At 56.9% G+C, this 23,898-nt stretch overlaps 1 protein-coding gene across 1 annotated transcript in view; it reads right to left on the bottom strand.

Moving 5' to 3' along the window:
- Window positions 1–23,898, bottom strand: part of KNDC1 (kinase non-catalytic C-lobe domain containing 1) — a 55,000-nt gene that overhangs the window by 19,250 nt on the left and 11,852 nt on the right. The window contains exons 7-17 of the mRNA XM_068961381.1: window positions 18,760–18,906; window positions 18,347–18,464; window positions 16,560–17,242; window positions 13,625–13,739; window positions 12,930–13,001; window positions 12,780–12,841; window positions 2,683–2,841; window positions 2,138–2,215; window positions 1,548–1,641; window positions 770–932; window positions 37–701 (exon numbers count right to left, since the gene is read on the bottom strand). Of these exons, the coding sequence (XP_068817482.1) occupies window positions 37–701; window positions 770–932; window positions 1,548–1,641; window positions 2,138–2,215; window positions 2,683–2,841; window positions 12,780–12,841; window positions 12,930–13,001; window positions 13,625–13,739; window positions 16,560–17,242; window positions 18,347–18,464; window positions 18,760–18,906 (2,356 nt within the window). The remainder of the gene's footprint in view (window positions 1–36; window positions 702–769; window positions 933–1,547; window positions 1,642–2,137; window positions 2,216–2,682; window positions 2,842–12,779; window positions 12,842–12,929; window positions 13,002–13,624; window positions 13,740–16,559; window positions 17,243–18,346; window positions 18,465–18,759; window positions 18,907–23,898) is intronic.

The following is a 23,898-nucleotide window of genomic DNA, read 5'->3' as shown; positions in this document are numbered from 1 at the left end:
TGCCCGCCCCTGCTCCTGGGCCGTGACCCGTGGTACCCATGATTAGAGCCTCCAGCCCGCGGTCCAGGTAGCCGTCGAAGGCAAACTCCTCCTGGATGAGGCGCGTGGCCTCCTGCAGTGCCGCGCAGGCTGCCCCCTCCGGGAGGGGCGGGGCGTCCACGCTGGATGGACAGAGCTTGCGGTCTGCTGGCTGGGGCACCTCGGGCTGGCCTCCTGGGGTGGCCCCAGGGCTGTCTGGATTCCCTGTGGCCGGGGAGGGGCCCTGTGCAGCTAATGGGGGGCTCTCAGGCTCCTGGCCTGCCTCCTGGGTGGTCCTGCTTCTAGGCGGCTCAGCTAGGGGGCGAGGGCTGGGGGGCGCTGTGGGGGGCCCAAGCCCATCAGAAGATGCTCGAATTGGGATGGGCTCCTCTGCCCCTCGATCCTCAGAGAACTCCTGTCTCTCCAGGGGCGGGGGTGGGGCTGGAGATTGTGGTGTTGGCATTGACGGCCCCTCTGGTGGGCTGGCGGGGGTCCAGGGGCACCCCTGGGCTGAGCCTCTTGGTGCTGACTCCCTGAGGGGCCCTTGGGGGCTGGGCGCCAGCTGCATAGCTGTCTCTGGGCTAGGGGCTGTCACGGCCTGCTTCCCATCGCCCTGTGGGTCCAGCTGGCATCCTGTGGCTTCTGGGCTCTCCGCTGGCCCTGAGGTCAGGGCGGGCCTGTCCCTGTGAGTGGAGCAGATGATGCTCAGGGGGCGCCTGGGACCCCTCCAGCTCCCAGGAGCGGCACTCACCTGGAGACAGCTGCATCTGCAGTAAGGATGATGGGCCTGCAGTGACTGAATGGAGAGGTGAGCGCCTCTGGGAGCAGCACGGCCCCTTGGAGGCCAGAGGGCTGACCCGGCACTGGGCCCTGCTTGGCCACAAGCCTGCTGTCGTCAGCGATCCGCATGAGGTCTGGGGACAAACACGGGGTGACCGGGGTGGGCGAGGGCCTTCGTGGGGGCCGGCTATCGGGAGTGCTGGCCATAGCGAGTGTGGGCCATCGGGAGTGCGGGCCTTAGTGGGTGAGGGCCTTTGTGGACGCTGCCTTCATGGGGGCCGGCCATAGGGAGTGCGGGCCTTCATGGGCACTGCCTGGACGGGCCCAGCAAGCCCAGGGCCACTGCGAGGGAAAATCCAAGGAGAGAGGCTGAGGGAGGTGCGTCCAGGGCTGCCCTGAGCTGGCAGGGAGGGCGCAGTACTCGGCTGCATGGCTGGAAGGCTGGAACAGGTCAGTGGCCCGGCTGCAGATGGGAGGCTCCGTGGGCCGTGTGCTGGCGGGGTGCACTGGGAGACATGGGCCGAGAGGCAGAGGCAAGTCGCCCGCTCTGGCCGCTGGACACAGGGAGGCCTGAATGCGGGGTCAGAGGAGCCGGGGGGTGTGAGGCAGCGTGGCTGGGGGCCAGCTCTGGACACGCCGTCTGGGGTCCTTGGCCACATCCAGCGTCCACGTGGGGCTGGACTCCTGGAGGCAGGGACGATGACAGGCCCGGGGCAGGGGAGGCAGAGAGGGCCAGTCCCAAGGCCCACCTGAGTTAGGCCTGGGTGCGGCTGCCAGGCTGGGGTCCACCTCAACCACCGAGAAAGCGCGCTGTAGACCAACGGTCTCCTCTTCCTGGTAAACCTGGGACAGAAGGACGCGGCCAGCTCCGCAGGATGAACGTGAGGCCCCGGAGGCGTGGCCTCTGCAGCCTGAGCCCCCCCCAGCGCCCACGGGCCTGGCTTCTGTCTCTCTGGAGCGGGAGCCCCGGGGCACATGGGCTTCTGGGAGCAGCGGGTTCTGCTGGTTCCTGGGGTGGGGGCCGGTCAGGCCTGGGGCAGCCAGGCCTCACGTGGATGAGGGTAGCGAGTGCATGTCGCATCCAAGGGACGGTGTCGCCACCATCAGCACGCCCGGAAGCTGAGGGTCACTCTGCGACCCCCCAGGACGTGCCAGGGGTTCAGCAGAGACCAGGGCGGGGGCCTGGCTCCCCGTCAGTGGCACAGTCAGGCCAGCGGATGGGGAGTGACCTGCTGCCTTGGCCCAGGGTCTCCTCCTCCTTGAGCAGGAAGAGCGGGAGCCTCTCCCGACGGCCCGGCGTAGCACAGAGGGTCTGCGGGGTCTGCCGCGCCCAGCTTACCTGGCAGGTCAGCGCCCTCAGGTGGGCCAGGATTTTGCGGCTGTCCATGCCCCGCTGCAGGAGGTAACCACTGCAGGTCTGAAAGCAAGCACAGCCCAGCATCCAGACACATGGCCGCGCTGTGCACTCTCGGGGTGAAGCCGGTCAGAGTATGGGGTGGCAGCCGGAGGTCTGGGGGCTTCTGGGCAGGAAGACCCCACAGCACCCCTTCGTGGGGAGAGCCTGGGGGCTGGGCTGCGATTCAGAGTCCCCGGCTGTCCTGGCTGTGATCAGCTGGGACGCCGCGGATCGAGGGGCTTCACCCAGCCTGGCGGACCCATGGGGGAGTATGGGAAAGTTGGGCATGTGGGGTCTGTGCTCGGCCCAGGCTACCCCTTCCACCCGGCCGGTGGGTGCACTGGAGACTGGGACAGGCTGAGGGAAGGTCGTGAGATGAGCAGCAGGGGCCCCTGGCCGCCCATCCACAAATGAACCCACGTGCTCCCCGTCCAACCCTGACCTCCCCCCGAGACGAGAGCCTGTCTGGCCCCCCACAGTGCAGGTACCTCAATGGCCTCCGCAGCAGAAGGCCGCTCCTGGGCGCTGCGTCTGGCCATGTGCAGGAGGAGCGTCTTGAGCCTGCGTGGCAGGGCCAGCTTGCGGTCTTGGGGGACACTGAACTTGGCGGCCGTCCACAGGACCGCGGCCACACAATATACAGAGGCCTGGGTGGGGAGAAGGGTGGGCCGCGGGCTCAGAACTGCCCACGAGCGGGGGCCGTCCTCAGAGCCTGGAGGCCCCACCGCAGACCCTGAGCTGCACGCCAGGCTCTGGCCTGGGGCTCTGACCAGTACCCACAGGCGTCAGAGCCTCAGCATGAGCAGGAAGACCTGGGCCCTGGCCACACCTTCCAGCTTGCTCTCCACGAAGGGACGGTGGCCCCGCGGGGGCCCGAGGCCCAGAGTCCCCCAAAATCCTACCGTGCTGCTAAATGCTGACAACAGGCTCCCTGAACAGAAGCACGTCCTCCCGGTGCCCACAGAGGTCTGTTCTAGGATGTGCTGACACGAGGGGCGTGGCACACACACTGGAGTGTGTCACGGAAGGGCCGATGCTCCTCCCTGCAAGCTCGTGCAGTCGGCCGCTTCTCCCTGAGGGGCCCCCTGATTTCCATCTGACTCTTGTATCTGCAGCCGACGTGACCAACACGAGCTTCCGACCTGCGTGGGGCCAATACCTTTGTCTCTCTCAAAAAGTGAAAGCGAAGCCAGAGACACAGTGCCCTTCTGTGCCGAGTCCGGTGCCCGTGGCCGAACCCCGCGGGGTCGTCCCGGACCCGACGCACTCTGGTTCAACCTTGTCATATTCGTCCAGCACAGCCGTCATTAAGTCCAGCCAGCTGACAAGACGAGGAATCAAGCCCTGAGTTCAGCGCTGGTGGATGTCCATGGTGTGAAGACTCAGCGTGGCCGGGTCCCAGCCGTCGGTGCAGTGGAGCCCGGGGGTTGGGGACACGGGGGCCCTTCCTACGGGGCTCCCGCCCGGAAGCACAGACACAGCCGACTATACCAAGTCATTGTCCAGTCGCTCAGTCGTGTCCGACTCTCTGCGACCCCATGAATCGCAGCACTCCAGGCCTCCCTGTCCATCACCAACTCCCGGAGTTCACTCAAACTCATGTCCATTGAGTCAGTGATGCCATCCAACCATCCCATCCTCTGTCGTCCCCTTCTCCTCCTGCCCTCAATCTTTCCCAGCATCAGGGTCTTTTCCAATGAGTCAGCTCTTGGCATCAGGTGGCCAAAGTACTGGAGTTTCAGCTTCAACATTAGTCCTTCCTATGAATATTCAGAGTTGACTTCCTTCAGGATGGACTGGTTGGATCTCCTTGCAGTCCAAGGGACTCTCAAGAGTCTTCTCCAACACCACAGTTCAAAAGCATCAATTCTTCAGTGCTCAGCTTTCTTTATAGTCCAACTCTCACATCCATACATGACCACTGGAAAAACCATAGCCTTGACTAGACGGACCTTTGTTGGCAAAGTAACATCTCTGCTTTTCAATATGCTGTCTAGGTTGGTCAGAGCTTTTCTTCCAAGGAGCAAGCGTCTTTTAAATTCATGGCTGCGGCCACCGTCTGCAGTGATTTTGGAGCCTGTAGAGTCTGACACTTGGTCCCCTTCCGCACCTGTCATGTGGCCGGACGCCCTGATGCTAGGGTTTGGGTTGAGTTTTAAGGCAGCTTCCCCACTCCTCACCCTCCAGAGGCTCTTTAGCCCCTAATTTAGTTCAGGTCGGTAGGAAGTTGTTAGTTTTGAGTATTTATCAACTTTCTTCTAATTTGGAGGTAACTAGATTCACACAGCTGCAGGGGATGACCCAGGGAGGCCCAGGTGCCCTCCCCCAGCCCCGGCGGGGACGCCCTGCAAGGCTGGGCACAGTGCCACAGCCAGGCCCCTGGTGTGGACCCCGCGCGATGGGGGCTCTGCTGTCACCAGGATCCAACCTGTCCCCTCCAGCCTTAGTTGCTGGCAACGATTCCTCTGTTCCCCAGTTCTTAATTTTGTCATTTCACATGAATGGACCTCTCGCTACGCAGCCCTCTGGCCTGACGCTTCTCTCTCGGCTCCAACACCGCCGCCACTCTGTGGGCTGCCCTGCACCCGCTGAAGACATCTGAGCCGAAAGACCTCCAGGCTGCGGCTGTGGCCGGCAAAGCCGTGAACAGTCGTGTGCAGGACTTCATGCGAACACAAGCTTCATTCCTCTAAGAAAGACGTCCGGGTTGTCCGGGTCCCCGTGGCAACGGATGGGCGTCCCCACTGCTCCTCGCCCTTGCGGGCCTTTGCTGTTGTCAGTGTTTGACTTTAGCCTCTCTGCTGAGTGTGTGGTGGGAACTCACTGCTCTACTTGGCATCCCGAGTGCTGGACAGAGTGCGACATCTTTCACGTGCTTACTTGCCATACGATACCTTCTTTGGTGAGGTGTCTGTTCAAAATTATTGTGACAATATACAGCCTTGATGTACTCCTTTCCCAATTTTGAGCCAGTCTGTTGTTCCATGTCAAGTTCTAACTGTTGCTTCTTGACCCCTATACAGGTTTCTCAAGGAGCAGGTAAGGTGGTCTGGTATACCCATCTCTTTTAAGGATTTTTGTTGTGATCCACAGTCACATAATCAAAGGCATTAGTGTAGTCAGCGAAGCAGAATAGATGTTTTTCTGGAATTATCTTGCTTCTTCTATGACCCAATGGTTGTTGGCAATTTGATCTCTGGTTCCTCTGCCTTTTCTAAATCCAGCTTGTGCATCTGGACGGTCTTGGTTCCCATCCTCTCGAAGCCTAGCTTAGAGATTTTGAGCATGTCCTTGCTAGAAATGTGAGATGAGTGCAATTGTGCGGTAGTTTGAGCATTCTTTGGCATTGCCCTTCTTTGGGACTGGAATGAAAACTGATCTTTTCCAGTCCTGTGGTCACTGCTGAGTTTTCCAAATTTGCTGGCATATTGAGTGCAGCACTTTCACAGCATCATCTTTCAGGATTTGAAACAGCTCCACTGGAATTCCGTCCCCTCCACCGGCTTTGTTCGTAGTGACGCTTCTGAAGGCCCACTTGCTGTTGCACTCCTCGATGTCTGAATCTAGGTGAGCGATCACACTATCATGGTTATCTGGGTCATTAAACCCATTTTTGTACAGTTCTTCTGTGTATTCTTGCCACCTGTTAATATCCTCTGCATGTTAGGCCATACCGTTTCTGTCCTTTATTGAGCCCATCTGTGCATGAAATGTTCCCTTGGTATCTCTAATTTTCTTGAAGAGATCTCTAGTCTTTCCCATTCTATCGTTTTCCTCTATTTCTTTGCACTGATCACTGAGGAAGGCTTTCGTCTCTCCCTTGCTACTCTCTGGAACTCTGCATTGAAACGGGTGTATCTTTCCTTGTCTCCTTCGTCTTTCGCTTCTCTTCTTTTCTCAGCTATTTGTAAGGCCTCCTCAGGCAGCCATTTTGCCTTTTTGCATTTCTTTTTCTTGGGGATGGTTTGGATCACTGCCTTCTGTACAATTTTACGAACCACCATCCATAGTTCTTCAGGCACTCTGTTGGAGACTTTTAAGAGTTCTTGGCATAGTTGGGATACAAGTCCTTGGTCAGATACGGGTTTTGTTCCCGTCTGTGGCCTGACTCCTCACTCTCCTAACTGCCTCTTTTATGGAGCAGAAGCATCTAATTTTAATGGAGCCCAACATCCACTGTTTCTCCCACAGACCATGCTTTTGGCTTTGTATCTACGTTTTTGCCTAGATTTTCTCGTCCGTTATCTCCCAGGAGCTTTCCAGCTCTGAGGGCTATGGCCCATTTCGAGTCAGGTTTATGAAAAGCGCGAGGTCTGCGTGAGGATTCCGTTACGTGTGGATGTCCTGTTGTCCTAGCACCGCCTGTTGAGAAGACCGTCACTTCTCCCAGGAGGGCCTTCGCTGCTTTGCCGAAGACCCGTTGACTGTGTTTGCGTGGGTGTTTCTGGGCAGTCTTGTTCTTTTTATTTGTTCCGTTATTATTTGCCTCTCCTTTTGCCAAAGCCACACTTGATTACCGTCGCTTACAATCAGTTTTAGAACTGGGTGGAGAAGGAAATGGCACCCCACTCCAGTGTTCTTGCCTGGAGAATCCCAGGGACGGGGGAGCCTGGCAGGCTGCCGTCTATGGGGTCGCACAGAGTCGGACACAACTGAAGCGACTTAGCAGCAGCAACAGCGGCGCCAGGCCTCTGACTTTGTTCTTCAATTCTGTGTCTGCTATTCCGAGTCTCCTGCCTCTTCACATAAAACTTAGAATCGGTTCAGCGGTAGCCACAAAATAACTTGCTGGAATTTTCACTGGAATTGCATTGAATCTGTAGAGCAAGTTGGGAAGAACTGACATGGTACTAACATTGAGCCTTTCAATCTATGAACAGGGACTACCTTCCCACTTTCTTAGCTTTTCGGTTTCTTTCGTATCAGCTTTGTTAGTTTTCCTTATATGTATCTTACACACACGTGTGCATGCTAAGTCACCGCAGTCGTGTCTGACTCTTTGCGATCCCGTGGTCTGAGCCCTCCAGGCTCCTCTGTCCATGGGATTCTCTAGGTAAGAATACTGGAGTGGGCTGCCAGGCCCTCCTCCAGGGGTTTTCCCCACTCAGCGACTGAACCCGTGTCTTCTACGTCTCCTGCATGGGCAGGCAAGGTCTTTACGACTAGTCTCACAGACATCTTGTTACATTTACACGAGTGGCTTTTTTGGTGCTACCATAAACGGTATTGTTTTTTAAATTTCAGATCTGAATTGTTTGCTGCTGGTAAACAGGAAAGCGAGTGACACTTGTATCTTCCCTCCTTTACCTGTGGTCTTCCTATAACTGCTCTGTTCCAGATTCCTGTGAATTCTTCGGGATTCTGACACGATTTCAGTCATCTCAGCTGTAAGCAAAGAGAGTCTTCTTTCTTCTTTCTCAATCGACACACGTTCCCTCTTCTCGTCCTGTTGCTGCGTTACCTGAGCTGATACAGATCTGCACACGTGTAGGTGTACACGTCCGTGCACGTGGAAAGATGCTCTGCTTCACGTGGCATTTGGGGGATGCAAATTAAAACCATGAGTTACCACCACACGCTCAGTAGAAAGGCTAAAATCAATGTACCATATTGAGGAACGATGAGAAGGGACATTCTCGCCTTTTCCCCAGTCTTAGGGGTAAATTATCTAGCTTCTCACTGTTAATTATCTGTTGGCTATTTTTGTAGATATTCTTTACCAAGTTGAGGAAATTTCCTTCTGTTCCTAGTTTGCCGGGAATTTCTATTATGAGTGAGTGTTGAATTCTGTCATAAGCTTAGTATCTCCTGATACAAACAGATGCCTTCTCTTCTTTAGTTCACGTGATGTGTTATGCTGACTTCCAGCGGTTGAGTCAGCCTTCCACACACGGAGTAAATGTCATTTTGCCAATTTTAAATTCTGATGAAAAGTTCAATTTACCCATTCTTCCTTCTATGGAGAAATTTAAGGTAGTGCTTCTAGTGCCAAGTCTAACAACTCCACCCATCCCTCCATCCCAGAATTTTTCTTTTTTTTATCAGCATTTTGTGGCCTTCAGCACAGTCTGTACATTCTCTGTTTGGTTTGCATCTGAGTTTCCACTTTTCTGAGTGATTAGAATGTGTGACGTTTTTTAGTGTCCACATGCTCACTGCTAGTACACAGAAACAGTACAGTTGATTTTTGAATGTTTATCTTATATGCTGTGACCTTTCAGAACTTACTTCTAAGTTGTGGGAGGCTTTTCTTTTCTTTTCTGTGGATTCTTTGGAATGCCTTTGGGTTTTCTATGGACAGTCATGTCGTCTGCACACTGCATCACTCCTTCCTTCCTGGACTCGTGCTTTCTTGCGTCACTGCAGTGGCTGGGACTTCCAGCACAGCGCTGAGTGGGGCGGGGCCAGCGGGCATCCTCCTCTTGCTCTGGGCCGCAGCCTTTCCGCTGAGTATGCTGCTAGCTGTATGGCTCTTCTGGCCGATGCTCTTTGAGGAAGTTTCTTCTATTCCTTTTTTTTTTTTTTAAAAATAAATGGATGTTAAATTTTGCCAAATTAGAGTTCCAAAGAATAGCAAGAAGAGATAAGAAAGCCTTCTTCAGCAATCAATGCAAAGAAATAGAGGAAAACAACAGAATGGGAAAGAGTAGAGATCTCTTCAAGAAAATTAGAGATACCAAGGGAACATTTCATGCAAAGATGGGCTCGATAAAGGACAGAAATGGTCTGGACATAACAGAAGCAGAAAATATTAAGAAGAGGTGGCAAGAATACACAGAAGAACTGTACAAAAAAGATCTTCATGACCCAGATAATCATGATGATGTGATCACTCATCTAGAGCCAGACATCCTGGAATGAGAAGTGAAGTGGGCCTTAGAAAGCATCACTACGAAAAAGCGAGTGGAGGTGATGGAATTCCAGTGGAGCTGTTTCAAATCCTGAAAGATGATGCTGTGAAAGTGCTGCACTCAATATGCCAGCAAATTTGGAAAACTCAGCAGTGGCCACAGGACTGGAAAAGGTCAGTTTTCATTCCAATCCCAAAGAAAGGCAATGCCAAAGAATGCTCAAACTACCGCACAATTGCACTCATATCACATGCTAGTAAAGTAATGCTCAAAATTCTCCAAGCCAGGCTTCAGCAGTACATGAACCGTGAACTTCCTGATGTTCAAGCTGGTTTTAGAAAAAGCAGAGGAACCAGAGATCAAATTGCCAACATCCACTGGATCATGGAAAAAGCAAGAGAGTTCCAGAAAAACACCTATTTCTGCTTTATTGACTATGCCAAAGCCTTTGACTGTGTGGATCACAATAAACTGTGGAAAATTCTGAAAGAGATGGGAATACCAGACGACCTGACCTGCCTCTTGAGAAATCTGTCTGCGGGTCAGGAAGCAACAGTTAGAACTGGACATGGAACAACAGACTGGTTTCAAATAGGAAAAGGAGTATGTCAAGGCTGTATATTGTCACCCTGCTTATTTAACTTCTATGCAGAGGACATCATGAGAAACACTGGGCTGGAAGAAGCACAAGCTGGAATCCAGATTGCCGGGAGAAATATCAATCACCTCAGATACGCAGATGACACCACCCTTATGGCAGAAAGTGACAAGGAGCTAAAAAGCCTCTTGATGATAGTGAAAGAGGAGAGTGAAAAAGTTGGCTTAAAGCTCAACATTCAGAAAACAAAGATCATGGCATCCAGTCCCATCACTTCATGGGAAATAGATGGGGAAACAGTAGAAACAGTGTCAGACTTTATTTTTTTGGGCTTCAGAATCACTGCAGATGGTGACTGAAGCCATGAAATTAAAAGACACTTACTCCTTGGAAGAAAAGTTATGACCAACCTAGATAGTATATTCAAAAGGAGAGACATTACTTTGCCGACTAAGGTCCGCCTAGTCAAGGCTATGGTTTTTCCTGTGGTCATGTCTGGATGTGAGAGTTGGACTGTGAGGAAACCTGAGCACCGAAGAATTGATGCTTTTGAACTGTGGTGTTGGAGAAGACTCTTGAGAGTCCCTTGGACTGCAAGGAGATCCAACCAGTCCATTCTGAAGATCAGCCCTGGGATTTCTTTGGAAGGAATGATGCTACAGCTGAAACTCCAGTACTCTGGCCACCTCATGCGAAGAGTTGACTCATTGGAAAAGACCCTGATGCTGGGAGGGATTGGGGGCAGGAGGAGAAGGGGACGACAGAGGATGAGATGGCTGGATGGCATCACTGACTCGACGGACGTGAGTCTGAGTGAACTCTGGGAGTTGGTGATGGACAGGGAGGCCTGGCGTGCTGCGATTCATGGGGTCCAAAGAGTCGGACACGACTGAGTGACTGAACTGAACTGGATTGGACTGGATGTGATCATGGGGTTCTTCTTTAGCTGGTTCGTATGTTGGACTGCACTGAGTGGTTTTCAAGTACTGAACCATGTATCCCTGAGCTCACATCCCTGGAATACCCCTACTTGGTGTATAACTGTTTTTACACATCAGTGAATGCTGTTTACATCTGTTTGTTAAGGGCTTTTGCCTTTATCCTCGTGAGGAACACTGACCTATAGGCGTATTTGTTGCAGTATCTTTGGTTTGGGCATCAGGGTAATAAAAGCTTCATAAAATGGTTTGGAAAGTGTTCACGTCTGTGCTTGGAACAGACCGTGTGGCCCTGGCATTAGTCCCTCTTTACATGCTCAGCAGAGCTCCCAGGCAAGACCGTCGGGGCCTGGAGATTCAGAGAGTGCATACTTGCAGGTTCAATCACCTCGACAGTTACGGGGCTATTCGAGGTCTATTCATCTTGGTGAGCTGAGGTAGCCGATGTCTTTGAAGAACTGGCCCACTCCGTCTGAGTCGTCGCACGTCAGGGGTCATCTGTGGTGTGCCATCTCCCTTTAGGTGCCTGCAGGGTCTGCGGGCGCGCCCCGTCCTTCCTGACCGTAGTCTGTGCCTCCCTTCACGTTCTGCTCGTCAGCGAGTTTCTCAGTTTCCCTGGTCTCTCCGAGAGCCGGTCCGTTTCGCGCTGGTTTCCTTCACGCTTTTCCGTTTGCACTGCGTTGATTCCGCTCTCCGCTTCCCTGCTTCCTTCTTTCCGCTTTGGGTCTGTTTCGCTCTCCATCCCCTTGGTGCTTGAGGTGCAAGCTTAGATCGCTGCGTTGAGACGTCACTTCGTTTCAAGTTTTCAGCACACAAGTCCTGTACACGCTTTGTTAGGCGTACAACTATTTCATTTTTTAGTGACTGCTGGAGGGAAAGTGACACCGGCAAAGTCCCAACTCTTCCTGGGGCCTCCTTGGGCGCCGCCCCTGCTGGGGGAGGGGCACTTCTCGATGCCGATGCCGGGAGGTCGGGGCTCACAGGCTGGCTGCTCAGCCTTCTCCGCCAGCCCCTGGAGGGGCAGGCTGCCTTCCCCTTGTCCTGCCCCTCTAGCTCCAGAGTGTGGGCCTCCCCTGGGCTTGAGCAGGTGCCCTTCATCCTCCGCGTGTGAGGCAAGCGCCCCTGGGCTCTCGGGACCACGGCTCCCGGCCAAGCCTCCCCGCACCCCCCCCCCCACCTGCCTGCCACCCACTCCCGCTTTACAAACCGTGTGCTTGGGGGGCCGGTTAGTGGTCCTCACACCGGGCCCGTCCTCTGCCCTTTCCCCACCAGGCTCTCTGGACAAGGTGTGGGCACCATGGGGAGGGGGGTGCGGGAGGTCAGGGGAGGGGGTGTGGAAGGTCAGAGGAGGTGTGTGGGAAGCCATGGCGGGGGTGCGGGAGGTCAGGGGAGGCGTGCGTGAGGTCAGGGGAGAGGGTGCAGGAGGCTATGGGAGGGGTGCGGCAGGTCAGGGGAGGGGTGCGTGAGGTCAGGGGAGGGGTGCGGGAGGTCAGGGGAGGGGGTGCGGGAGGCTATGGGAGGGGTGCGTGAGGTCAGGGGAGAGGGTGCAGGAGGCTATGGGAGGGGTGCGTGAGGTCAGGGGAGGGGTGCGGGAGGTCAGGGGAGGGGGTGCGGGAGGCTATGGGAGGGGTGCGTGAGGTCAGGGGAGAGGATGCAGGAGGCTATGGGAGGGGTGCGTGAGGTCAGGGGAGGGGTGCGGGAGGTCAGGGGAGGGGTGCGTGAGGTCAGGGGAGGGGTGCGGGAGGTCAGGGGAGAGGGTGCAGGAGGCTATGGGAGGGGTGCGTGAGGTCAGGGGAGGGGTGCGGGAGGTCAGGGGAGGGGTGCGGGAGGTCAGGGGAGGGGTGCGGGAGGTCAGGGGAGGGGTGCGGGAGGTCAGGGGAGAGGGTGCAGGAGGCTATGGGAGGGGTGCGGCAGGTCAGGGGAGGGGTGCGGGAGGTCAGGGGAGGCGTGCGTGAGGTCAGGGGAGGGGTGCGGGAGGTCAGGGGAGGGGTGCGGGAGGTCAGGGGAGAGGGTGCAGGAGGCTATGGGAGGGGTGCGGGAGGTCAGGGGAGGGGTGCGGGAGGTCAGGGGAGGGGTGCGGGAGGTCAGGGGAGAGGGTGCAGGAGGTCAGGGGAGAGGGTGCGGGAGGGCACAGGAAGGGGCTGCGGGCGCCCCGGGAGGGGTGGGAAGAGGCGAGGAGGGTGGAAGAGCCCTGGTACCTTTTCAGTCATCAGCTTCTGCTCTTCGACCTCGGGAGCCAGGAAGAATGCGTTGTAAGCACCTGAGAGAGAAGACCCCAAACCCTGTTGAGCCTCCTTCAGCGCGGCTGTGGGTGCTGCCGCAGCCCCCAGGCAAGCCCACTCACGCACCGTTGACAGGAGGCGGCCCGAAAAGCACGGCCCCGTCCTCGGCCACCAGCACGGAGTCCAGACACAGGCAGGCTGCGGAGGAGGCGCGGGTCAGGGCCCCCAAGGGCTGGGCGAGCCGGGGGCAGGGCAGGGTGGCTGCCGGGGCGCAGGTGCTGCGGGAGGAGGGGGGCAGAGGAACGGGGCCCGCCCGCTGAGTGCTGCCCGGGAGGGTCCTCGGGCGAGGCCGGCCCTCTCTACCCGCAGCCGAGGCTCACGGGGCCTGGGGGCGGCCGCACCGCAGCGCCTGCCCCGTCTGTCATGTGCCAGAGCCACGGTGGGGCCAGAGACGTCTCTCTGCCTGGCAGGGCGGAGATTCGGGGGCCACAGAGCATCACAGCACCCAAGACCACCCCCACCCGCCAGAGGGGACAGCGTCACCCCTGCTGAGAGGATGTGGGCTGAGCCCCCCACGCGGCTCCGGCTCCACTGCAGGGTCCCTGCTCTAAGGCCCACACATTTTAAGCTGCGCTCTGACCCCCTCGGTCCTGAGACCAGAGCCGACACCCCAGGCTGCCCCCGGCTCACAGGGTGGACACGGCTGCCCAACCCCAGGCTGTGCACACAGCACACGGGCGAGGGAGTCCACTCAGCCCCTAGGTCCTGGGCCAGATGTGCTGGGGTGGGCGGGCTGGGGGAGGACCCGCGGGGGGTGTCACCTGGGTGCTGGCCGAGCGTCCGCAGGGTGCTGAGGCACGCGTGGGACAGAGCCCAGAGCTCGTACTCCTTGAAGGGCCGGCCCAGCTTGGTCAGGAGGTCCTGCAGGGAGACGCCCTGGGGGTGGGGGAGTCGCATTCAGGGTGCAGGCACCTGGGAGGGGTTTACAGGGCAAGGACCGCCTCCAACCGTGTGTGCTCCTCCCCCCGCACGACAGGCTGGGGGAGTCCGGCATCCACACAACAGGTACTGGGGGCGAGTGGACAGTCCAGATCCCTGTGCACGGCCAGCGGAAACGTAAAACGTGCAACAGTGTGGAAACCGCATGGAGGCCCCTCAGAGAGGCAGGTGCGGAATTACCGTCCACTCCGGCCCCTCAGAGAGGCAGGTGCGGAATTACCGTCCGCTCCAGCAACCCCACTTAAAAGCGAGGTCTTGAAGATGTAGTTGTACACCCACGTTCAAAACAGCGTGATGCACAAGAGCAGAGAAGTGGAAGAGCCCAGGTGCCTTTGGGCGATGGACGGACAAGCATGATTGGTCCATCCACTCGAGGGACTTCGCTGAGCCCTAACGAGAGGGGAATTCGGACACAGCAACAATGCAGATAAAGCCCGGTCAGCAACACGCTGGCCACAGAGAGACGCTGATTCCTCCCACATCACAGACTGAGGGGCCACAGCCAGAGGCAGGGAGCAGATGGGAGGGTGTCAGGGCTGGGGGAGGGGAGGAGGGGTCCATGCTCAAAGCGGGCGAGTTTCAGTTGGGGAAGACGAGAAAGCTCTAGAGGAGGTGGTGGTGACGTTCGCACAGCAGTGTGAGTACCTACTGCCACCCACCTGCATGCTTGAGATGGTTAAGACTGATTTCATGTTACGTATCCCCCTTTCCTTGTGACCCCTATCCCATAAAAGTCCCAGAATCAGAAGACTGACTTTAGCTGGGAGGGAGTTCTCTGATTTGGGGCCACGGGGGGAGCTAGGCCAAGCCGCCACCCTCGGACACAGACGTGCGTGTTTACAGGAAGCTTCGGAGGTGGTGGCTTCACTGCTCCCGGGCTCCACTCTACTCCAGGGTGCAGCCGCCCTGGTCCTGCGGCTCCCCTCCCCGGTCTCACCCAGGCTGTGCCTGGCCAGTGGCCTGGATTTAGGGGCACAGGGTTCCCCAAGTCTCCTGCTATATGTGGGGTTGGAGCAGCCAGCTTTGCAACCAGGACCTGCTCTCCAGAGATCTGGGTCCCTGACACCTGACGAGCTGTGGCCTGTGTGGGGGCCTAGTCACCAGAGGTCTTTGGGGCAGGAAAGCTGGTGGCTGAGACCATGGCTGGGCTCCCCATCAGCCATGGGCTCTGCCTCCAGACACCACCCACCCTCTGCAGGGTGGTCCCAAGCCTCAGTTCACCCATCTGGGACGTGGGCTGTCGTGAGGCTGTCGGGCATTTGAAGGTGAGTGGGGACCCTGGCTCAGGCCTGAGGTTTTTCACCCCGGAGCCTGGCTCTATGTACACACAGTGTGGCTGTGTGGGTGGACACGGTGGGGCGGGGCGGTGGGCCAGTGTGGGTGGGGTGGACAGCGTGTGGGCCTTGAGCACGTGTCAGTGCGTGCTGGGGTCTCCAGGAGGGATTTCCATTTTAAAGTAACCATATTTTTCACGTAAATTACCCCCAGGTGCTTGTCAGGATATGAATAAAAATGTAACTCAGTCAGCCCTCCCCTTGAACCTCTGGGTCAGCAGTGAAGTTCCTCAGCCGTGTCTGACTCAGGGACCCCATGGACTGTAGCCTGCCAGGCTCCTCTGTCCATGGGATTTTCCAGGCCAGAATACTGGAGTGGGTTGCCATTTCCTTCTCCAGGGGATCCTCCTGACCCGGGGACTGAACCCGGGTCTCCACACTGCAGGCAGACTCTTACCATGTGGCCCACCAGAGAAGCCCTGGGTCACAGAGGCGGGTGGGATGAGGCTGGGGAACAGTGCTGCCTCACATACACCTGTGTTTGGGCCACAGACCCCCAGGCGGCTTTGTCCCGAGATGCTCACGGGGACCCACCTGGGGGGAGTGACTTGCTGGGGCCAAGACTTCCGCCCACAAGAGGGCTGAGGGCTGCTGCAGGCCACTCAGATCACCCACGGTCACGCTAAAAACACACAAACCTCCTGGACGCTGGCTCTACAGGTGTTCTCTGTCCTTCCCAGCTTGCAAAGAGATAGCGCCAGGACAGAGGAGCCTGGTGAGCTACGTTGGTAGGGTCGCAATGACTCGGACACGGCTGAAGGGACGCACGTGTCTGGAAGATCACCGCCCCACCCGCCACCCACCCGCCACCCGGAAGACCCCACCTCCTTGGGGAGACCCCACCCCCTGGTCACGGTGGCTGCTCAGAACTCCGTAGGAGGAGAACGCTGCTCAGGCCCCATGGTAGAAAATCCGCCTGCAGCACAGGAAACCAGGGTTTGATCCCTGGGTCAGGAAGATTCCCGGGAGGAGGGCATGGCAACCCACTCCAGTATTCTAGCCTGGAGAATCCCATGGACAGAGGAGCCTGGTGGGCTGCAGTCCATAGGATCGCACAGAGTCAGACAAGACTGAGCGACTATCACCTTTCCAACCAAGCTTGACAGGTAAGCAACCTCAACCCGCATTCTTAATTAATTTCTAACTTAAAGATGCCTCTGAGCACCAGGGCTGGCGAAGCAGAGCGGAGACAGCCCTCGGGCCTCCTCCTGGAAAGGCTGCTCCCTGCGCCTCTTTGAGAGAAAAACTAACCCAGCAAAGGCATGCCTGGTTCCCCGTCTTAAAGCTTGGAAACTGAGCCCAAGTGAAGCTGAAGCTGCCCTCCTTCCTTGGGGTAAATGACCAGCACTCGGAGGGCACCCATGAGCGTGCGCAGGCCCCACACAGCGTGCGGGACCTGGTCACCCAGGACCTGGTCACCCACCTGCTCGGCAGCCGCCCTGTCCAGCTCCCCGGCTCCGTCCGCAGTCCCCTTGTCAGGCTCCGAAGTCCCTGGGTCTCCACCCGCGTCTCGAGGGCCCTCGGAACCAGGCGGCGGACTTTCCCGAGCGGGGCTGCCGCTGCCCACCCTCTTGTCCCCTCGGCGCCGGAGCTCGAGCTCTCGCTCCGGCCACAGTCTGGATCCAGGCTGTGCCTGGAAGCTGGGAAAGCCATGTCTCCCCTCTGGAAAGGCCTTCTTGGGGCCTGGAGAGGAGAACTGCGATGCGGGCAGCGGGGTCTTCACGCTGGTCAGCGACAGGCGGAGGGCGCCGCACTCGAGGCCGCCGGGCTGGAGCCGGGGGAGCGGCCGCACCTTTCTCAGGCGGCTCTTGTCCAAGAAGCCTCTGTCTTGGTCAGCCGCGGGCTGCTGGGCGTCCAGGAGGAGGCAGGCCAGCCTCTCGGGGGCCAGCTCCTCCTGACCCAGGCTCTCTCCGTTCTTCACAGGGGAAGACAGCAGAGCCTTGGAGGGCGGGGTCCCGGGGTGCTCCAGGCCTTCTCTGCTGGGGCTCAGGGGCCAGCCCTCCGGGGCAGGCAGGGCCTCGGGGTCAGCAGAACAGTCCCCCAGCTGCCTTTTGGGCCCTGCACCTCTAGGGGCCAGTCGCCCCCTCCAGCTGATGTCGCTGACATCTGGCGGAGAGCAGGGCATGGTCACTGCGGAGGGCAGCAGCCTGGGTGGGCCTCTCCCTGCCTCCCCTGCTCACGGCCACCAGTGAACGCACTGCTGGAGGACCCCTGCCCACACACAGCCCCCCCCCACCCCTCCCCCCCGCCGGACTGGTCCAGAGACGCCCTGGCCTGTCTCCTTAATCGCACCATCCTGGCTAATTATGAGCCTCCAAGGCTCCGGTGCCCCACCCCCGCCTCCACCAGGGATGTTTCCCGCAGGGGAAACGTTTCCTAAGGCCTGTCTAATCACCTCATCCAAAAAGCACATCGTTTTGCTCTTATAATTACACGAACGATTCTCCCCAAAGGAATAAATTAAACCTGGCTGCAGTCCCGCCTCATCTTGACACACAACCTTCCCCGAACACGTGTCTGTGTGAACCGCTCTGTGTCCTCCTACTCCTGGGGGCCTGCAGGCCCCCGCCCGTGAGCCTCCCCGCTGTTAGGACCGCCAGCGGGCCCGGTGCCCCTGCAGCGCCATGAACGCCGACTTGGCGGGAAAAGCTGCTGCTTGGCTGGGAGAGGGGCCCTGCCGACCCAGAGGCTCTGCCTCCCCCAGGGCCCTCTCGGGCTCCGTGCTTCGAGCACAGCTCACAGCAGACGCTGGCACTAGTTCAAAGTGCCACTCGAGAGTACACCCCAGAGCCGTGAAAGTCTCAGATGCTTCAGCAACAGCGTGCGTGGCCGCCAGAGGATGGCGCTGGGTCCATGGCCCCAAGGCCCACAGAGCAGGACAGAGGTGAGGGGGCGTGAGCACCCACTTCCCAGATGCCCTGCCGCTCACCTCTGACTGGGTGTGCGTGTGCGCGCGTGTGGGAGCTGTGGGCGTGCGCTGTGTGTACCTGCTGAGTGGTCTAAATAGGTGTGTCCAAGTTTGCACATGTATGTTGCTGTGTGTGCTGGGGGGGCACATGTGATCTGTTCGGATGCGCGTGCATGTAAGTGTGGGCGCTTCCACGCTGTGTGAGGATGCTGGTGCTGACGTGCACACACACTCACACGTGCACGGCTGCATGCGCGGTAGTGCCTGGGCACGTGTGCTGGCCCGCTGGCGGGTGTGCTTACCTTGGAACGCCCCAAAGGACTCGATGGAGAGCACTCTCCTCCCGGCGGCCGACAGGCTCCGGCACAGGCGGCAGGACGACGTGAGCTGCATCTTCTCCTCGCACAGGGCGATGATGCTCTGCGGCGGGCGGTGCTCAGCCCGCGCCCTCGCCCCGGGGCGGCCCCCACCCCCGCCCGCTAAGCCTTCCAGGCTCTGGGGTCACGGCCGGGGCTGGGGGAGCTTACGGATTCTGTCCCGCCCATGACCATTACAAGGTGCACCCTTAATCGCCGAAGTGGAGTAAAAAAGTCAGGAGCCCGGATGACCAGGTGGTGGGGGCGCTGCATGCTTACTGGGTGTGCGAGTGCGGGCCGGGGGCGCACAGGGTTCAGGGTATTTCCTGGGGTGAGGCGGGGCAGGCCTGCGAGCTTACCTGGAGGTCGGGCCGGTCCCTGGGGTCCTCCGCCTGCATCTGGCCCAGCAGCGCCTCCAGCTCCTGGCTCAGCCTGGGCTGGGGCTCAGGCTCTGGCACGTAGTCGAGGGCTGCCTTCAGCGTGGCCCCCAGAGAGTAGATGTGAGCCTGCAGCATCAAAGAAGACCCGCTGGGGCCGGGGGCGGGGCCGTGTGGGCCATGGGCGGGGCATGGGGGCGTGGGCGGGGCCGTGTGGGCCGTGGGCGGGGCATGGGCGCGTGGGCGGGGCCGTGTGGGCCGTGGGCGGGGCATGGGGGCGTGGGCGGGGCCGTGTGGGCCATGGGCGGGGCATGGGGGCGTGGGCGGGGCCGTGTGGGCCGTGGGCGGGGCATGGGGGCGTGGGCGGGGCCGTGTGGGCCATGGGTGGGCGTGGGTAGAGCCGTGGGGCGGGGGCCACGGGGCGGACCTGGGGCTGGCCCGTGGGGCGGGCGCGTGGTGGTGCGGGGCCATGTGCGCAGAGCCACCGGTCGCACGCAGTGTTGCTCTTCCGGGCCAGGAGCACCCCTGACCTTTGCAGGGCAGCTCCCCGTCTCACCGCCACCCCCAGGACATCTCTGCTCCTGCCCTGACTGCTCCTTCTTAGGCCACTCGCGGGCTTCGCTACTTCTCGGCTGAGCTGTTGCCGTTTGGGGTGCATTCCTGGTGGCTCAGATGGTAAAGAATCTGCCTCCCAATGCAGGAGACACAAAAGACATGTGTTTGATCCCTGGGTCAGGACGATCCCCTGGTGAAGGGCATGGCAACCCACGCCAGTATCCTTGCCTGGAGAATCCCATGGACAGAGGCGCCCGGCGGGCTGTGGTCCACTGGGCCGCACAGAGCCGGACACCAGTGAGGGGCACTTCCCTCCTCCCGTGAAGGGGCTGGTCTTGGGCTCTGCGCCACATGGATGTCCTGCCACAGCGTTTCACTTTGTTCACGTGTCTCTGACATTAAAAAATTCTGCTGTTTCATTGGTGAGATCTGCTGCTGTGACCATCCTCGCGTGGACGTCTTCATGCAACCACGCACATTCACGAAGGCTCAGGCCTACAAGTGGGGCTTCCGTTCGGGGTCATGGCCAGCTGCTAAGGAGCTTCGCTCATGAGTGAGATCATTCTTTTTTATTGGCTCCCTTGGAGGGCCTTCCCTAGCCCAGGACAATAAAAACTGCTTACTTCTCTGCTTTTCCAGTACTTTTGTAGTTGTGAAGTATCGAGCTCTCGCCCATCTGGGATATGTCTTTTTGCTGGGCACTGCAGGGATGGGGGTTTGTCTCCTGGTGGAGAGCCACCATGCGCAGCTAAAGAAGAGCCCGCCGTCTGCCGGCCTGGACCTCGTCCCGCGCCCCTGCTCCCCAGGGCCTGCGCTCTGGCCTGCCCCCTCTCACTCTGGGTCTCCTTCCGTCCAGACTGTGCTCTTTCAACCACGGTAGCTTCTGAGCACACCTTCACACCTGGAGGACAAGCTGCTCCCCCATCTCCCCCGCCCCCCGGGGAGATTATTCTCACATTGGTCAAGTTTATAAGTGAAGTCCCACCGTTCTCATTTTCTAAAAGAGCCAGAATGGTTGGGATTTTGGTGGAACAGCACTGATGCTGCAGAATCTGGGAGGGCCACCGTCACACAAGGTAAAGCACGTGGGTGCGGGCAGGACGGCTGTCTCTAGGTCGCACCGTCAGCAGCACGCTGATCCATCTGTGGACAGAAGCTCCCCTGTGGGAACTGTGGGATCCGGCAACATTTGCCAAGGGGCCTGGCAGGGGTCGTGCCCACCTGTTCCTCAGGTGAGAGGCAGACATGCCTCTGGACCCCTTAGCTAGACTGACTAGGGAAACAAGAGAGGACTCAAGTGAAAGCAGAAACGAGAGAGGAGACTTTACAACTGATGCCAGAGAAACAAAGGATCATAAGAGACCCCTACGCATACACCAAATTGGATAACCTAGAAAAAAAGGATACATTCCTAGAAACACAGAGTGTACTGAGACTGCATCCTGAAGAAATAAACTGAACTGTTACTAATAAGGAGATCAAACCAGAAATCAAAAACCTCACGACAAAGAGAAGCCCAGCATGAGACGACTTCACTGGTGACTTTTTACCAAACATTCATTTAGAGGAGAATTAATGCCAGTCCTTCTCAGATTCTTCCAAAAGTCAAATGAGAGGGAACACTCCCAAACTCATTTTATGAGGCCAGCATTACCCTGGCATCAAAGTTAGATAAGGCAATACAAGAGAACTACAGACCAACATCCCTGATGAATACAGATGTAAAAATCCTTAACAAAAATTAGCAAACTAAATTCAAAAGCACATTAAAAAATCATATGCCATGGTCAACTGGAATTTGTCCCTGGGATGCAAAGATGGTTCAACATAAGCAAATCAATAAATGTAATTCACCATATTAATAGAATGAAAGTTAAAATAATATGATCATCTCAATGCTACTGCTGCTGCTAAGTCGCTTCAGTCGTGTCTGACTCTGCGCGACCCCATAGATGCCAGCCTACCAGGCTCCGCCGTCCCTGGGATTCTCCAGGCAAGAACACTGGAGTGGGTTGCCGTTTCCTTCTCCAATGCGTGAAAGTGAAGTCGCTCAGTCATGTCCAACTTTACGCGACCCCATAGACTGCAGCCCACCAGGCTCCTCCATCCATGGGATTTTCCAGGCAAGAGTACTGGAGTGGGTTGCCACTGCCTTCTCCAAAAAACCATAGCTTTGACTAGATGGACCTCTGTCAGCAAAGAAATATTTCTGCTTTTTAATATGCTTTCTTCTACCCATCAGCACACTGAATTCTCTCAGTGACTCTGCTAGGCTGGCAGTTATGCTCCCCATTTTACAGGAGGGGAGACTGAGGCTCAGGGGAAAGCACCAAGTCTCTAGTGGTGAGGCGTGAGTTTAGACAAAGCTGGATCTAAGGCACTGCTATGACTGCTGCCCTGTGGACAGACGATGGCCCTGGGGGACATGGCTGCCCCCCAACATGCTTACTCTGTTTCTCTGCAAGCTAGAGGGCAGGTTGAGAGCTGGATAAAGAAGTGCTACCTTTACCCAAGTATGTGAGTCTTGAGAAAGTCACGGTCTCTGAAATATGGGCATAATATGATCATCTCAATAGAAGCAGAAAAAGCATTTGGAAAAATTCACCATTTTCATGATAAGAACTTGCGATAACTTGGGTATGGTAGGGATGTGCTTCAACATAACAAAGGTCACATATGACAAGCTCACAGCTAACATCATCCCCAATGGTGAAGTGCTGAACTCTAAGTTTAGAACAAGACAAGGATGCCCATTCTCACAATTCCTCTCCAACACAATGGAAGTTGTTGATGGCCAGGGCGACTAGGCAAGAAAACGAAACAAAAGGCCTCCAGGCTAGAAGGGGAGATAATCTTGTCTCTGCGCACGATGTGGTCTTGCATGCAGAAAACCTTAGCTTCTATCAAAAGCTTTTAGAAGTAATCAACAAATGCTGTAAAATTTCAGGATACAAAATCAGCACACACAAATCAGCTACATTTTTATACATTAACAATGAAATATCTAAACAAGAAATAAGGCAATCAGGAGCTTCCCTGACGGTGCAGCGGCTAAAGAATCTGCCTCGTGATGTAAGGGACGTGGGCTTGATCCCCGGCCGTAACACTTAGAAGTGAATGATACTGAAAATGCTATGAGGCAAAACTCATGTTTGGACGGGAAGTCTTAGCTTTAGGCGTTGACCCTAATGTTAGGAAAGAAGGAAAGCTCAGACTAATGGGCTGAGTGTCCAACTCAAGTTAGGAAGACTCGTTAACTTGAAACGAGCACAAAGAGGATGAAGTGGAGGCGCAGACTCGACAGAGAAGGCGCCACGCGGGGCAGGACCCGGCCCAGGGCCCAGGCGGGCTCCCTGCAGAGCCGGCGGAGAAGCCGCCACGCGGGGCAGTCGCTCTGGCCCAGACGTGACTTGGCTGACCCGAGAAGCCTGTGTTTTTAAACAACTTATTTGACTGAAGTACAGTTGACCAACAATGTGTCAGCTTCTGCTGTACAGCAAAGTGACTCATTCATACGCATCCTTTCAGGAATCCTTCTCATCATGGTCTATCACAGGATGCTGAACGCGGTTCCCTGCGCTGTGCAGCAGGACCTTGCTGCTCACCGTCTCACGTGTAATGGCTTGCACCCACTAACCCCGAGTTGCGATCTTTCCCTCCCTGTGGTAACCATGGAAACCACAATCTGGGCTGCGTGGCTGTGAGTCTGTTTCGTGCCATATTTCATCTTCCACATGTAAGTGCCACCATATGGTATTTCTCTTTCTCTGTCTGACTGACTTCACTCTGATGGTCATCTCTGAGTCCATTCGTGTTCCTGCAAAGGACGTTATTCCATCCTTCTTCATGACTGAGTCGTATTCTATTGTGTATACGCACCACGTCACTTTCTCCTCTTTTTTGGCCACGCCATGAGGCTGGCTGGGTCTCAGTTCCCAAACCAGGGATGAACCCAGGCCGCAGCAGGAAAGTGCTGAGCCCTAACCACTGGGCCACAGGGACATCCCTACGTCTTCGCCATCCATTCATCTACAGCAGCTTGCTTTATGGCCTGTTGAACACACATCGTATGACTGCTTTAGCCATTAGAGAAGAGGATGGCTTTAAAATCAGAACGGAGTTGCTGCGGCTCAGCATCCACAGAGGATCCAGGTGACTGAGGGCTCAGAGACGTTCCTGCATCCCTGAGAACTTGGATTTCGGGATGCTGCTATCAGACTCAGGGCCACCACCAGCCATTCTCAAAACAGTATCTGCCAGCAGCTGCCAACTGCAACCTTACGTCTCAAGCCTCCCCGTGACTATGCAGGCATTTCAGACCCCAACAAATCCTGCTTAACCAGCACCCTTCCTTCTTGCAGCTCCAACCCTAATTCTTGACAGACAACTTAAGTAACTTTGTGGGTTTTGCCTTTAAAGCCTCCACATTTTGGACCCTGGTGACACAACGCAGTGCTTCCTGACCGTGTCTTTCAGGCCGCAGTCCTCTGTCTGGCTCAAACAGCAGCCTCTGCATTTCTATTGGATTTCTCTGCATTTCTTTGGATTTCTCTGGATTTCTATTAT

Source organism: Capricornis sumatraensis, chromosome 23 (assembly GCF_032405125.1).
Source record: "Capricornis sumatraensis isolate serow.1 chromosome 23, serow.2, whole genome shotgun sequence".
Taxonomy (NCBI): Eukaryota; Metazoa; Chordata; class Mammalia; order Artiodactyla; family Bovidae; genus Capricornis; species Capricornis sumatraensis.
Note: the sequence above shows the minus strand (reverse complement) of the source record. Positions and strands in the feature narration are given on the sequence as shown.